Source organism: Bufo gargarizans, chromosome 1 (assembly GCF_014858855.1).
Source record: "Bufo gargarizans isolate SCDJY-AF-19 chromosome 1, ASM1485885v1, whole genome shotgun sequence".
NCBI lineage: Eukaryota > Metazoa > Chordata > Amphibia > Anura > Bufonidae > Bufo > Bufo gargarizans.
In genome coordinates this window covers 416,965,905-416,982,572 of record NC_058080.1, presented here as the reverse complement: position 1 = coordinate 416,982,572, position 16,668 = coordinate 416,965,905, and the positions used below count along the sequence as shown (strand labels likewise).

Sequence of the window (16,668 nt, the reverse complement as noted above, 5' to 3'; positions counted from 1 at the left end):
GCACCAGGAAAAACACAGACGTCATTTGATCCAAACGGAAAACATGCCAGATCAAACCACGTGTTGCCAGTCTCACCGATATCCTGCCACCTGTCGCGGAAACGTCCGTGACAATAACAGTGTAAATTTGGTGTGCCCTCAAAATAACTTAATACACAGCCATTAATGTCTAAACCGCTGGAAACAAAAGTGAGTACAGCCCTAAGTGAAAATGGCAAAATTGTGCCCAATTAGACATTTTCCCTCTCCGGTGTCATGTTCGTAATACAAGATCTCAGGTGTAAATGGGGAGTAGGTGTGTTAAATTTGGTGTTATCGCTCTCACACTCTCTCATACTGGTCACTGGAAGTTCAACATGGCACCTCATGGCAATGAACTCTCTGAGGATCTGAAAAAAAGAATTGTTGCTCTACAGAAAGATGGACTAGGCTGTAAGAAGATTGCCAACACCCTAAGGGTCCACTTCCACGTCCGTATGTGTTTTGCGGATCCACAAAACACGAACACCGGCAATGTGCGTTCCGCATCTTGCGGACTGCACATCACCGCCACTCTCATAGAAAATGCCTTTTCTTGTCCGCAATTGCGGACAAGAATAGGACATGTTCTATTTTTTTGCAGAACGGAAGTGCGGATCCGCAAATGCGAATGTGGACTGCACATTCCGGCCCTATTGAAAATTAATGGGTCCGCACCTGTTCCGAACGGATGCAGACCCATTTTGCGGACGTGTGAATGGACCCTGAAACTGAGCTGCAGCACAGTGGCCAAGACCATACAGCGGTTTAACAAAACAGGTTCCTCTCAGAATAGGCCTCGCTATGGTCAACCAAAGAAGTACACATGCTCAGCATCATATGCAGAGGTTGTCTTTTCAAAATAGAGGTATGAGTGCTGCCAGCATTACTGCAGAGGTTAAAAGGGTGGGGGGTCAGCCTGTCAGTGCTCAGACAATACGCCGCACACTGCATCAAATTGGTCTGCATGGCTGTCGTCCCAGAAAGAAGCCTTCTAAAGATGATGCACAAGAAAAACAGTTTGCTAAAGACAAGCAAACTAATGACATGGATTACTGGAACCATGTACCGTGGTCTGATGAGACCAAGATAAAATTATTTGGTTCAGATGGTGTCAAGCCTGTGTGGCAGCAACCAGGTAAGGAGTACAAAGACAAGTGTGTCTTGCCTACAGTCAAGCATGGTGGTGGGAGTGTCATGGTTTGGGGCTGTATGAGTGCTGCCGGCTGTGGGGAGGTACAGTTCATTGAGGGAACCATGAATGCCAACATGTACTGTAACATACTGAAGCAGAGCATGATCCCCGGCCTTTGTTAACTGGGCCACAGGGCAGTATTCCAACATGATAACGACCCCAAACACACCTCCAAGACAACCACTGCCTTGCTAAAGAAACTGAGGGTAAAGGTGCTGGACTGGTTAAGCATGTCTCCAGACCTTAACCCTATTGAGCCTCTGTGGGGCATCATCAAACGAAAAGTAGAGGAGCACAAGGTCTATAACATCCACCAGCTCTGTGACGTCATCATGGAGGAGAGGAAGAAGATTCCAGTGGTAACCTGTGAAGTTCTAGTGAACTCCATGCCCAAGAGAGCTAAGGCAGTGCTGGAAAATAATGGTGGCCACACAAAATATTGACACTTTGGGCACAGTTTGGCCATTTTCACCTAGTGGTGTACTCACTTTTGTTTCCAGAGGTTTAGACATTAATGGCTGCGTGTTGAGTTATTTTGAGATCACACCAAATTTACACTGTTATACAAGCTGTACACTGACTACTTTACATTGTATCAAAGTCTCATATTTCAGTGTTGACCTATGAAAAGTTCTAATAATATATGTGAGGGGTGTACTCAGTTTTGTGAGATACTGTATATACAATTTTACCTCGTTTTTATAGAGGATAGTGGAAGTCACATAGTATCACCCATAGAATAGTTAATGTCACATAGCTGTGACTTTTAAAGCCGCCATTGCACCTACTTATGGCTTCTGCAGCCCTATCATGTACATACAGTACAAGCTATAAAAATTGCCATAGGAATAGTAAATCTAGGTCATGGTGTACAAATAATGCTAATAACTGTACACCTTCATCCCATGGGGATCAACAGCTGGCTTTAAAATGAGTTTATCCTGATGTATTCATTCCAACGAAGGAACAGACAACATTCATTACATGTGGAGGAAAGGCAATTCAGACGTCAGTTCAGGAAAGGACTCTTTACAGTTAGAGTACTCAGACTATGGAATGCTCTACCACAAGAGGCATTAATGGCAGATACTATGTCAGTATTTAAAGGGAACCTGTCACCGGGATTTTGTATATAGAGCTGAGGACATGGGTTGCTAGATAGCCGTCAGGGACAGGACTCATCTCAGGTTAATTTGCATATGTATCAAATCGTTTTTTTTACACAATAAAAGCACACAGAGCTATGGGGACTGGGTATTGTGTATGTGCTAGCGGCCATCTAGCAACCCATGTCCTCAGCTCTATACCCCAAATCCAGGTGACAGGTTCCTTTTAAACAATTTCTAGATGCTTACATAATGGCATTGAGGGTTCTAATTAATCTACCAATTAATGTATAAATAATCTGAGAAAAGTTGAACTTGATGAACCTGTGTCTTTTTTTTAACCTATGTAAGGCCTGTTTCACACTGCTGGCAGTAGTTCTGGCAGGCTGTTTCGGTAGAGAACAGCCTGCTGCAGCTCTCTGGATCAAGCATTGCTGGATGTTACTGGACTGCCCGCTGTCCCCATTGACTATAATGGGGTCTGGCAGACATCTGGCCAAATCCCAGGATATTTGTGGCCTTTACCAACTTTAGGAACTCTGCTGGCAATGTGAAACAACCCTAACTATGATATTAAAGATCAGTCCAATAGTTATTTTTCCACTGGTTGTGCAATGTTTGACATGTTGAATTGAGTATTAACCTGTTATTGGCTTGTAGAAGTAACACAAAGGCCAAAAATTTCAAAATGACAGGAAAAGGAAAAGGAAAAACAACAATGGCAATAACAATAAAAGTCATTGTAATCATTGGCATAATATCTGTTAAGTGTTACTATATAAATTACGTAGACAACATTTTTTTGTTCCAGGTGATTACCAATTATTAAATTTCTCCAAAACGAAGTCTCACAAACCAGCCAATACTTACCATCCACCAAAGGAAAGGTTTGATATGAAGACCACATTTCAAGACCATTTTCAGTTCTGCCCAATAAGACCAAGACAGTCCTGTAAACTAGAACATTTGCATACAGGTTGCTTGCCACCCATTGATTTTCGAACAAATTATAGAATAGAGTATGTGCCGCACCACATAGAAGGAATAAGGATATTTAAGAAGGAAAAGTATATGCCCAATGAAGGGCCATATGATTACCTAACAACTAACAGGCAAGATTATAAAGGATTACCTGGAAAAGAAGCTAAATCATTAAAACCCAGATACTGCTTTACAGGCTCAGATATACCGTTTAGTGGCTTGACTGAATTTCAGGACAAGTATCAAATGTGGCCTCTACCGCCTCCTCTTGAAAAGAAGTCTGTTATATACAAGAAGCCTACAGATAAAATTAACTTTATATCAACTTCTCACTATGACTACACTCCACCAATCCTTCACCCGCAAGTTTCATATAAGCCAGTCTGGCAATACCGAAGAAGTTCAGAAGCTTTTGAAGCAAATTCTATAATGAGAGAAGATTTCAAACTTTGGCCGTGCAAAAAGGCATCTCTTCTAAGGCCACAGTCAAATCTTGGCCTTCCAATAGGCTCCTTTGAAAATACAACTACTACTAGACATGACTATTTACCTCACCCTCCCACTCACACCAAGTCTTTCAAACCAACTGAAAAAAGATTTAGGCCATTGTTGCCTATTGATGCGCAAACCATTTACAGCAGCAGCTACACTGTGAAACCATTTCAAATTTGTTGTACTATTAACAACGATCTTCCCAAGCATATAAATCTGGAGATGGACTATCTCAAACCCAAACAGTACAGATTACAGTCTGAGAAAGGAAATAAGTATGATTTCAATCGCGCAACAGCAGTCCCACTATCTGCAGAATGTTCTTCACTGGACAATAGATTTACGACACCCAGGGAAAAGGAAGCCATGGCTTAATGTTGAGTCTGAAAAGGTGAAATAAATGTTCTTTCATTACCCAACATCTTGGTTTTCTGGAGCTCTCCACTAGCATTAGGTTTCTCTTCTGCTCAAATGAATAAATAAGAGAGACAAATTGTGTCTATTTGGGCCAAATTCTAGTAATTCCTATATTGTAGAATAATACCAGATCTCTAACAAAAAACTTTCCTTATGTAGTTTTCACTATGGTAACATCCAGTAGATGTATGCTGCAACTGACTGGCCAACAATCACTGCTACCCATACTGCATATTTTCTTCTTTGTTGATTTGGAGGGAAGGAAACAATGGGTCATTTTATGAACTACATCTAATTATGTTTCCCTGCTACATACATGTGGCAATTTAAAGGCATTTCCAATGAACTGTATAAAACGTTATTTACAAATGCCTCTACACCAGAAAGGCCAGGCAAAGCATCATCAAGTTTCAACCTATATCATCCATTAACTTAGAGCTCCATTTTAAAGGACCTATATTTTGTGCTGATAATTTTTTTAAATAATTTACAGTATGTACAGTGTTGTATAGGGATTGGAGCTATGTTTGATACACATCTCCAAATCCCTAGTTCCCCTTTACTCGGCCTTGGACTTGAAGGGGTCACCAGATGAAGGCTTGTAGGCCAAAACTAGTCAGCCATTTTTCACCATCATGGGTATGTAATCTTCCAGTTTTACTGATGTATACAGTATTGCCTTTCTTAATGCATTGTGCATGTTAGCCATTATATTGATTAGGAAGCATATTTTTGTATTAATATGTAATGATACAGGGTATTTGCAGGTGTGAGGAAGTATTGCCAAATGTTGAATGATGTATCAATGATAATACTGGTGTGGCTGTGTGTCACGTGGCGGTTCGCCGTGACGTGGTTTGTGCCCCCTCTCAGGCAGTATCGTCTCCCGGTGGGTATTCAGGTCTGTTGCGCCCTAGCGTTCTGGCTGCGGCGTTACGAGGTTGCTGGTTGCTAGGGGCAACGTCCTGTATCGCAGCTTCTTTGCTGTGGTTCCTTGTTTACCCCTGACCTGATTAGGTACCTCCCTGCTTGGTTCTGATGGGGTTAAACTCCCTCCTTGGTTCCTGGGGTGTGTCCTTTCAGGTGCGCTTGTTAGGCTGCTTCTTCTGTCTTTGAGCGTGGAGGTTCAGGGCTCAGTCTGCATAGCTTGTGGTCAGTACTGTTAATTTAGGCTGTTCCTGTTCTTGTGTGCATTCTGGAGCCCAGTTCCGTTAATTCAGGCTGTCCAGTACCCTGCCATGTTTCTGCTCTTGCTATCCATGCCACGCCATGCCATGCCTTAAGGGTGTCTGTACCCTGCTATGTCTATGTTCATGTATGTCCTTTTCCATGCCCTGTGGGTGTCATGCCCTTTTGGCTTTGTCATGTCTGTCTATGTTTTGCTTTGCCAGGTTTTGCCTTTGCCGTTGTCCGGCCACCTATGTCTCGGTATGGGTCGTTTGGTTCTGCATTGTTGTCTTCTGTTCCGTTCCATGTCCTGTACCTCGCTATGCCTGTTCATGTTTCCATGCTATGTTCATGTCATGATGGTTGCTTTCCTTGTTCATGACATGATGGCTGCGCTTCTAGACTGTTCCAGTCGGCTCCAGGTTCCATGATGGTTGCGTTCCTAGTCGGTTTCGGTTGATGTCATGATGATTGCGTTCCTTGCTCACGACATCATGGCTGCGCTCCTAGATGGCTTCAGTCGCTACCAGGTCCGCCTCCGAAAGGGGGCTCCATGAATTCCCCGGAGAGGGAATTCCCGTTCCAAGCGATGAGAAATCTGCCATTCTTGCATTAAAGATAACCATATTGTGATCCTGAAACTTGGTACCAAAAACCTAATGTAGTGTCCTGAAATACACTGAGAATCATTGAGAGTGTTAATATCACTGTATTTTATGTATTATGTGCATGTACTACAAATCCCATAAGGTTGTATAGAGCAGTGTTTCCCAACCAGTGTGCCTCCAGCTGTTGCAAAACTACAACTCCCAGCATGCCTGGACAGCCTTTGGCTGTGTGGGCATGCTGGGAGTTGTAGTTTTGCAACAGCTGGAGGCACACTGGTTGGGAAACACTGGTATAGAGAGTGGGAGGTCCCATGAGGCTTGTCAGGACTGGCTCTACCCTTTCTCTCTAAGAAAAATATCATGGAGTTAATTGCTGACTGCTGAGGAGTGAATTCAGAGCAGCAAGGAGCAGCTCATGTAGGGAGATTCTGTTCTCCTGCAGACTTCCAGCAGTTTTATGTACAAGCCCTTAGAAGGGATCTACAGAAGGTTTAGCCCACATAAAGGGATTGCGGAGCAAGGAAGGTAATCACCGCTAATCTGGCTTTAGTCTCCTTGGCATGTTGTTGAGCTACTTTAAGCTACAAGCTGCCCACCATAACCAAAGGACATGACAGCACCCCTGTTCAGAGACTGTATGCCTTGAAGAATACTTTGGATATTATATGCTTATATATATCAGATGATAGAGAGAGTGCTCCCCTTAAGTCCAGGAACAGGAGAGAGTTGAACAGTTTGATTGATTTGAGAGAAAATCTAGTCTCCATATACAACCTTTGGGAACTACTGAAGTAACTGTAAAGTCTGCATATTATGTGAACAGTGCTTGTGTGGACCACCTGTGGACTGGCTTCAGTAAAGTACTATGGATCTGTTACCAAAACCAAACTGTTCATCATCCTTCTACTTTTTGCACCCAAGGGTGCAGGCATCACGAAAGACAGGGACCCTGCCTCTAGCACCTTAAACATCAATACCAAGGGCACCTTAACAGCCCTCCGACCCAGGGTGCTTCAAAACCATGAGTACAAACTACAACACCCAACAGGCCACCACACTCATGAGCGCCACTGTGGCCTGGTCACTGCACTACCAGACACTGATAGAACCCATCCACCTGGTAAAGCATCCTTTCTATCCAGATATCTCCCCTGACTACAAAACAAGAGCCATTGTCTTGGTGTATTGTCTTGGTCTATGTGCATATGGTGTCCTAATACTCTGCCATCTTTGTGGCATTTGCAATAGGTTGTTGTGTGTGATCATTTCCTTTCATTATCTTTTATGTAAAGATAACATAATATGGTGTCCTGTATTTTTGTATGTATGGGTTCTATTTTAATAGTATTTTGAGAGTTTTATTATGCTGTAATAAAAAGGATTGATGTTTTATCTTTCAGCTCACTGTGTAGTGTTGTGCTTTTTGGAGGTTTTTGCTTTAAATATACAGCACCCTGTTTTTATGGCGTATTGAGCCCTCTTTGTACAGGTGTAGTAATCCTTTGGTACTTGCTGCAAGAAGCTCAGTGACTGTCTCCCATGGCAAGGTAACAATCCACCTTCTAAACCTAAGGTATAACAGGATTACATTAACAAAGCACTACCCCTTTGCCCAATTGTTCCTAGTCACCTTCCAAGACATTGTAAGCGTGTCAGCAGCCTCTGTCCAGCAGTCTTCTCAGGAGAAGATCGCCCAAGAAAAGACTCCAGCAATACTATGGTGGGAAGAAATCAATGTTGGAGATGCAACCATTGAAGGAGTATTCAAATTTGTAAAAGAAAATCACCAAGGGGGCATTTAATAAAGCTTTTATGCCAAAATTCGGGTGTGGAAAACTGGAAAATTTGCTAGTATTTGCAACTTTTTGGACCCCAGAAGTAGCATGAAAAGGAGACGTTGCAAGGGCAGAGAGAGGGCGGGTCAGAAGGGCATACACATCAGTCTTTATTCACACCAGTTTTCTGGCATAAATAAAGATAGAAACCTACGGCAGCTAGAAGGATGCCATAGATTTAAGTGTGCCCAAGTGTGTTGCAAGAAAAAGTAGAAGGGTGCAGCAGCACAATGGTCGGATTTTGCAGTGGTGGTCCCCGCAGTGTCAGGTGCCAGTCTGAAAGCACCCAGTCACAGCTACTGATGAATGAAAGGTATACCACGGCACTCGCAAAACTTCAGCATTTCGATATTTATTCACCAATTCTCAGCGACGCTTCGACCAGTGTGGTCTTTCTCAAGCAGTGTACAATGTGAATAAGGTCCAATAATTATACCCTTGAAACCCAGTCACATGACACAATTGGGCTCCTCCCCCTCCATTATTATTAAGTCTCATCATTCCAACAAAAGTGTACATTCATAAAATCACATACATATATCAACATTGTATGTAAGTGCTTACAGTAACCAAGCAATCTGGTAGACATAGATCCCTCCATGTGGTCCCGATCTCCTCTATATTCCGATGCATGCGCTCAATTTGGCATCCCTCATGATTCAATGTGCAGGCGTGCCGAACGCACGCATACCCTGCGTCTCTATGGTAGCCGTGCGCTTGTGCAGTCGTGTCCTTCTCAAGCCGTCAGATGTATGTGTAACCCGTGTCTCCCTGGTAACTGCGCGCACGTGCAATCGCTCATTTCGAAGCCACTAGTACTAAGGGCAATATCTTGCACGCTCCGCTTGTCATTTACTCTGCGGATATGTCCATGATTGAATTCTGTTTACACAACACCTCGTCCATTTCTATCAAGGCACTGGGCTCTACAGTCGGGTCGGATCAATATAAGACTATAAGTTTTTATGTAAAACATAACTGTTCATAAGGCAGTGTCACCATTTGTTACTCTCCACCCTACTGCGTTATAGGGAAAACAAATCCCACGTAAATCTGCACCAATGTAGACCACAAATCTCTAATCATGGTTGGGGTTCCCAAACCCAATAACAATATAAGGGGGGATTGTACATTTACTCTCCTCTAATTTGAAGGAGATATTCCCCAACCATACAGCGCAACCCTTCAGGTGGTGGTGCGACTACTCCCTATAACAGAGAGAACCGCACTCTCCTCCCAAAAGGGTACCATTCACACCAGTGGCGGAAGACACTACCCACACGAGTAAAAAGTGTCCCCAAACTATTAGAGTCAGACATCCTCGATGGTTATAACAAGGTGCCAATGCTACCTCAAACCATCTCATAAGTTGTAGCCCTGTTCAACCATTAAAAATTGTGCAGATACAGATGAACATCATTTTTCGCCAGATAGATATAATAAAGGGTGCTCTTGTGGCTCAAAAGGCCAAATCTAACTACATACCCAGCCGTCCTATGAGTCCCATTTGCCCTGAGAGAAATGGACCGACATCGTACTACTCCTACTATCCTTGGTAATTCGGAGAGGGTCCACATCGGGGAATATGCCACCAGATTCCTCACCCAGTGAATTTCCACCTATGAAGAGATAAAAACAATCACAACCTGTTAGGCTGGGCAACATACTTAAAAACATTCCGGGTATAACTTACCTAACTAGTAAGAAAGTAAACATTGCATTGTCTGGCTTAATAGAGTGAGCCTATCCTGAAATCCCTATTAAGGCCCTTTGATTCAAGTGTCTGCAATTCAAAAATCAATTTCAGCTCTTAACGTTTAAGTAGCTTTTCTCTATCTCCTCCTCTTCTCTGTTGGGAAACGCCATCTATTGTATGAAATCTTGGGAGATATTATGTCTATGTTTTCTGGTACCGGTAGATCTGTTTTTAGAACACTTTCCCTTTTATCCCCTGCAAGTAATTTCCGGATCTGATAGCAATGTTGGTTAAACCTATTTAGAAATTCCTGTGTCGTTTCGCCCACATACAGTGATCCACATGGGCACTGTAACACATAGATGACATAATCTGACTTACATGTATAGAAACCTTTTATCTGATACCTTTTGCCTGTCCTGGGATGTGTAAAGGAACTGCCTTTTAACATGTTATTGCAATTGCAACACCCTAGTCACGGGAAGCAACCCTTCCTTTTCACCTCTGGCTTCCCCTGTCTCCCCAAGTCAGCATGTATCAGTCTGTCACTCAGGTTGCGTGATCGTCTATAAGACATTAGAGGGGGAACCAGAAACTCCTCAATGTCGGGAAAAGACTGCACGAGTATGTGCCAGTTGTTTTTTATAACTTGTGCTATCTGTCTACACTACGTGCAGAATTATTAGGCAAATGAGTATTTTGACCACATCATCCTCTTTATGCATGTTGTCTTACTCCAAGCTGTATAGGCTCGAAAGCCTACTACCAATTAAGCATATTAGGTGATGTGCATCTCTGTAATGAGAAGGGGTGTGGTCTAATGACATCAACACCCTATATCAGGTGTGCATAATTATTAGGCAACTTCCTTTCCTTTGGCAAAATGGGTCAAAAGAAGGACTTGACAGGCTCAGAAAAGTCAAAAATAGTGAGATATCTTGCAGAGGGATGCAGCACTCTTAAAATTGCAAAGCTTCTGAAGCGTGATCATCGAACAATCAAGCGTTTCATTCAAAATAGTCAACAGGGTCGCAAGAAGCGTGTGGAAAAACCAAGGCGCAAAATAACTGCCCATGAACTGAGAAAAGTCAAGCGTGCAGCTGCCAAGATGCCACTTGCCACCAGTTTGGCCATATTTCAGAGCTGCAACATCACTGGAGTGCCCAAAAGCACAAGGTGTGCAATACTCAGAGACATGGCCAAGGTAAGAAAGGCTGAAAGACGACCACCACTGAACAAGACACACAAGCTGAAACGTCAATACTGGGCCAAGAAATATCTCAAGACTGATTTTTCTAAGGTTTTATGGACTGATGAAATGAGAGTGAGTCTTGATGGGCCAGATGGCTGGATTGGTAAAGGGCAGAGAGCTCCAGTCCGACTCAGACGCCAGCAAGGTGGAGGTGGAGTACTGGTTTGGGCTGGTATCATCAAAGATGAGCTTGTGGGGCCTTTTTGGGTTGAGGATGGAGTCAAGCTCAACTCCCAGTCCTACTGCCAGTTTCTGGAAGACACCTTCTTCAAGCAGTGGTACAGGAAGAAGTCTGCAAGGTAAGAAAAACATGATTTTCATGCAGGACAATGCTCCATCACACGTGTCCAAGTACTCCACAACGTGGCTGGCAAGAAAGGGTATAAAAGAAGAAAATCTAATGACATGGCCTCCTTGTTCACCTGATCTGAACCCCATTGAGAACCTGTGGTCCATCATCAAATGTGAGATTTACAAGGAGGGAAAACAGTACACCTCTCTGAACAGTGTCTGGGAGGCTGTGGTTGCTGCTGCACGCAATGTTGATGGTGAACAGATCAAAACACTGACATAATCCATGGATGGCAGGCTTTTGAGTGTCCTTGCAAAGAAAGGTGGCTATATTGGTCACTGATTTGTTTTTGTTTTGTTTTTGAATGTCAGAAATGTATATTTGTGAATGTTGAGATGTTATATTGGTTTCACTGGTAAAAATAAATAATTGAAATGGGTATATATTTGTTTTTTGTTAAGTTGCCTAATAATTATGTACAGTAATAGTCACCTGCACACACAGATATCCCCCTAAAATAGCTAAAACTGAAAACAAACTAAAAACTACTTCCAAAAATATTCAGCTTTGATATTAATGAGTTTTTTGGGTTCATTGAGAACATGGTTGTTGTTCAATAATAAAATTAATCCTCAAAAATACAACTTGCCTAATAATTCTGCACTCCCTGTACTTTGGGCCGAAAAGGTTGTAACAAAGGGAACCCTCTTAATCTTTTGTTATTTCCTATTATCATTTAAAAAAATCAGTGCGTTTTAATTTGCCTACCCTCTGTCTATGCCTCTGTACCAGGTTTCTGGGATAGCCTCTCTGGTAAAATCTATCGCACAGCTCCTCCAATCTATCATCCAACCTCCCCTCTTCTGAGACTATCCGTTTTACTCTCACAAGCTGACTATATGGAAGTGACTCTTTCATAAATTTCGGATGATCACTATTGAAAGTCAGCATATTATTTTGATCAGTGGGTTTAACAAATAGATCCGTACAGAAAGTACCCCCCACACTATATTCTGTCATATCTAGAAAATTCAGTTGTGTCTCTGAGTACAATAAGGTAAACTGCAGTTCACTATAGATGGAATTAACATATTGTTTGAACTCAAGAAGCTTGTCTAGTGTTCCTGTCCACACAAAGAAGATATCGTCTATATAACGCATCCAACCCCTCACAAATTGGTAGAGGTTGGATGCGTATATAAAGGACTCTTCAAACCTGTTCATATACAAATTGGCATAAGTCGGGGCCACATTTGACCCCATTGCGGTCCCCTGAAGCTGAACATAAAACGTTTCTTCAAAAAGAAAGTAATTACTAGTTAGCACTATCTCCAATAAAGAAAGGATACATTGAGCCTGCCTATTTTCCACACCATTGTTATATAGGGTCCATTCTATGGCTTGTAGGCCTTTTTCGTGTTCTATACTCGTATAGAGGCTTACTACATCAAAAGATACAATATGGTCTCCCTCATGATACTCTAAAGCCTGTAATTTCTTAAGAAAATCGGTGGTATCTTTTACAAATGATTTAGCTGAAATGATGTAACTTCTGAGGAACTTGTCAAGAAAAGTTGCTGCTGGTGAAAATATTGACTCAATGTTTTCACCAGCAGCAACTTTTCTTAACAAGTTCCTCAGAAGTTGCGTCATGTCAGCTAAGGCTACTTTCACACTTGCGTTCTGAGCGGATCCGTCTGGTATTTGTACAGACAGATCCGCTCCTATGAGTCTAAGTACAAATTGTATTCAGACGGATCCGTCCAGACTTTACATTGAAAGTCAATGGGGGGCGGATCCGTTTGAAAAATGCACCATATTGTGTCACCTTTGAACGGATCCGCCCCCATTGACTTCAATTGTAACTCTGGACGGATCTGTTTGCCTCCGCACGGCCAGGTGGACACCAGAACGCTGCAAGCAGCGTTCGGGTGTCTGCCTGCTGAGCGGAGCGGAGGATAGACGATGCCAGACTGATGCATTCTGAGTGGATCCGCATCCACTCAGAATGCATTAGGGCTGGACGGATTCGTTCGGGGCCGCTTTTGAGAGCCTTCAAACGGAACTCACAAGCAGAGCCCCGAACGCTAGTGTGAAAGTAGCTTAAATCATTTGTAAAAGATACCACGATTTTCTTAATGGAGATTTATAGTGCAGATTTACGTGGGATTTGTTTTCCCTATAACGCCGTAGGGTGGACAGTAACAAATGGTGACACTGCCTTATGAACAGTTATGTTTTACATAAAAACTTATACTCTTATATTGATCCGACCTGACTCTAGAGCCCAGTGCCTTGATAGAAATGGACGAGGTGTTGTGTAAACTGTCATGGTCTTACCTCCTTGCTGTTCCCTTCGTTTGACATGTGCTGGCGGCCATCTTGGTTTCTGGGTTTTCTTGTAGCCTCCCACCCTGCGGCTCCTCCTTCCCACTGGGAGGAGCTGGATGCCCAGCTCATATATATAGGAGGTCTGTGGCTTCAGTTCCTTGCTTGGTCCTCCTGTGTTCACATGCTTCCAAGACTGCTGCTGCTTCTGGTTCCTGATCCTGGCCTCGTCTGACTACCCCGTTGGTTCCTGATTCCGGCTTCGTCTGACTACCCCGTTGGTTCCTGATTCTGGCTTCGTCTGACTACCCCGTTGGTTCCTGTTCCTGGCTTCGTCTGACTACCCTTCTGGTTCCTGACCTCTGTCTCCGCAAGACCCTGCTTCGGTTTAGCCATCCGTTCGGACTTTGCTTACGGCTTGCTCTTCAATAAAACCTTCTTATTTTCCACTTATCTCTTGTTGTACGTCTGGTTCATGGTTCCATGACATTAGGACCAAGCCATGAATTCTGACGGTACAGGGCCACCCTCGCTACCTACGCTGGTTGCCAGACTTGATCAGCAGGATCACCTGTTGGGTCGGTTCGCTGTGGCGTTGCAAACCCTGCTTGAACGCACGGCTCATTTAGCTTCCGTTGCCGATGGGTCGGTTGTCGCTCCTGGGCCCGCTCCTACTGCCGCTCCGGTTGTTGCGCCAGAGTCTACCCTGACACCTGTTGCTGCGCCTGTGGTGTTTCAGGGTATGACCGGTTCTGCCCCCCTTCCACAGCGCTTTGGGGGAGAGCCAACTCAGTGCCGAGGTTTCCTTAACCAGGTGGGCATTTACTTCGAGTTGCTGCCACATGCCTTTCCTACTGAGAGATCAAGGGTGGGCTTCTTGATCTCGCTGCTCTCGGACAAGGCCTTGGCCTGGGCCAGCCCTTTATGGGAGAACAACAATCCGGTGGTTGCCGAGTTTTCCGGTTTTGTTGCTTCTCTTCGGAAGGTATTCGATGTGCCGGCTCGTGCTGCCTCTGCTGCGAAGCTCCTTATGTCCATCAGACAGGGTTCACGATCCGTAGCTGAATACGCCATTGAGTTTCGTACCCTGGCAGCAGAGGTGGGCTGGAATAATGAGGCTCTGGTCGCTGCTTTCTCTCATGGTCTCTCGGATGCCTTGAAGGATGAGGTTGCAGCTAAGGACCTACCAGTGGAGCTCGAGTCTCTTATTTCTTTCCTGATTTTGATTGACACCAGACTCAGGGAGAGACCTTCCTTTAAGGAGAGCCTGCGGAGGTCTCCTAACAGATTGGCGCCTACGTTTGCTGTCCCACCTGTGCCTCCCTCTCCTCCCACGCCTCCTGGGGATGACTTGTCTGGGGGTGAACCCATGCAGCGGGGGTTTGCTCGCCTGTCTGAGGGGGAGAGGGTACTCCGGAGACGCGAGGGCCGATGCATGTACTGTGGTCTCGGTGGGCATTTTCGGTTGGCATGTCCGAACCGTCCGGGAGAACGCTCGCACCTGAGGTCCTGTCGGGGGCAGATCTTGGGTGGAGTCTCCTCGTCCCCGGTTTCCCGTGTTGACAAACCACTGATCACGGTTGTCCTCTCCTGGGTCGGGGGCTCGGTGACGACCCAGGCGTTGGTGGACTCTGGTGCTGGTGGTTTGTTCATTGATAGAGTGTTCGTTGCCGCCAATTCCATTCCTCTGCAGCCTCGAGGTTCCCCACTGGCTCTTGAGGCGATAGACGGCAGACCCCTTCTGCCGCCACACGTGACTCATGAGACCCTTCCAGTGGGGATAGCCATTGGTGCCGTTCACAGAGAGTCGGTCTGTCTCCAGGTTATTTCGTCTCCACACTACTCGGTGGTCTTGGGGTACCCCTGGCTCCAGAAGCATAATCCGACTTTCGATTGGAGATCGGTCGAGATCCTCTCGTGGTCACCGCAGTGTGGGGCTAGTTGCATCCATGGGCCTGTCAAGTTGCTGTGTACTTCCTCGGACTCTCTGTTGCCTCCTGAATACGAAGAGTACCGGGATGTATTCGATAAGGTGCGCGCGGTTGCCCTACCTCCGCACCGCCCATACGATTGTGCCATAGAGTTACAATCCGGTGCCGTTCCTCCTCGTGGCAAAGTCTATCCACTGTCGGTAGCGGAGAATGAGGCCATGGAGGAGTACGTGAGGGAGGCGCTTTCACGCGGACACATTCGCAAATCCTCGTCCCCGGCAGGGGCTGTATTTTTCTTTGTGAAAAAGAAGGGCGGCGAGTTGAGGCCTTGCATCGATTACAGGGGTCTCAATCGCATCACGATCAAGAACGCTTACCCGATACCCTTGATTTCCGAGCTGTTCGATCGCCTCAAAGGGGCCACGGTCTTTACCAAACTCGACCTGAGGGCGGCATATAACCTGGTAAGGATCAAGGCGGGCGATGAGTGGAAGACCGCGTTTAACACCAGGACCGGTCATTATGAATCCTTGGTTATGCCCTTTGGGTTGTGCAATGCGCCCGCAGTCTTCCAGGAATTCATCAACGATGTTTTCCGTGACCTGTTGCAGCAGTGTGTGGTGGTCTATTTGGATGACATCTTGGTATATTCTGCATCCATGGAGGCCCACATTCTGGATGTCAGACGAGTGTTGCAACACTTACGAGAGAACAAGCTGTTCGGTAAGCTTGAGAAATGCGAATTTCACCGATCCCAGGTAACCTTCTTAGGTTACATCATTTCCGCTGAGGGGTTCTCCATGGATCCTGAGAAGGTTTCGGCTGTCTTACAGTAGCCCCAGCCCAGTGGGCTTCGTGCCCTGCAGCGCTTTTTGGGCTTCGCCAATTATTATCGGAAGTTCATCAGGGACTTTTCCATGCTAGCCAAGCCTCTCACGGATCTGACCAGGAAGGGCAGTAATCCTCAGGTCTGGCCGCTCGAGGCCATCCGAGCTTTTGAGGCTCTAAAGTCCGCCTTTGTGTCGGCTCCGATTCTGTCGCATCCCAACCCTGGGTTGCCTTTTGTCCTCGAGGTGGACGCGTCCGAGACGGGAGTAGGCGCCCTCCTGTCTCAGCGTAGAACACCAGAGGGTCCTCTGCTTCCTTGTGGGTTTTACTCCCGGAAACTGTCTTCCGCGGAGTGCAACTATCAGATTGGTGACAGGGAGTTATTGGCCATCGTGCAGGCCCTTAAAGAATGGAGGCACTTGCTCGAGGGCTCGGTGGTTCCGGTTCTCATCCTGACGGACCACAAGAATCTGACCTACCTCTCTGAGGCCAAGAGATTGACACCACGTCAGGCCAGATGGG

General features: G+C 45.2%; 1 protein-coding gene across 1 annotated transcript; it reads left to right on the top strand.

The window, feature by feature from the left end:
- The first annotated feature begins 1,443 nt into the window (after positions 1-1,443).
- On the top strand, positions 1,444-4,167 carry SAXO1 (stabilizer of axonemal microtubules 1). The gene is made up of 2 exons (XM_044279524.1): positions 1,444-1,579; positions 3,131-4,167. The coding sequence occupies exons 1-2, from the start codon at positions 1,444-1,446 to the stop codon at positions 4,165-4,167; spliced, it is 1,173 nt and encodes a 390-aa protein (XP_044135459.1).
- The last annotated feature ends 12,501 nt before the right edge of the window (positions 4,168-16,668 follow it).

Coding starts and splice junctions, on each gene's coding strand:
- SAXO1 (XM_044279524.1), top strand. CDS start 1,444: ATGTCTCCAGACCTTAACCCTATTGAGCCTCTGTGGGGCATCATCAAA. Junction 1,580..3,130: donor GAAGATTCCAGTGGTAACCT/GTGAAGTTCTAG, acceptor TTTTTGTTCCAG/GTGATTACCAATTATTAAAT.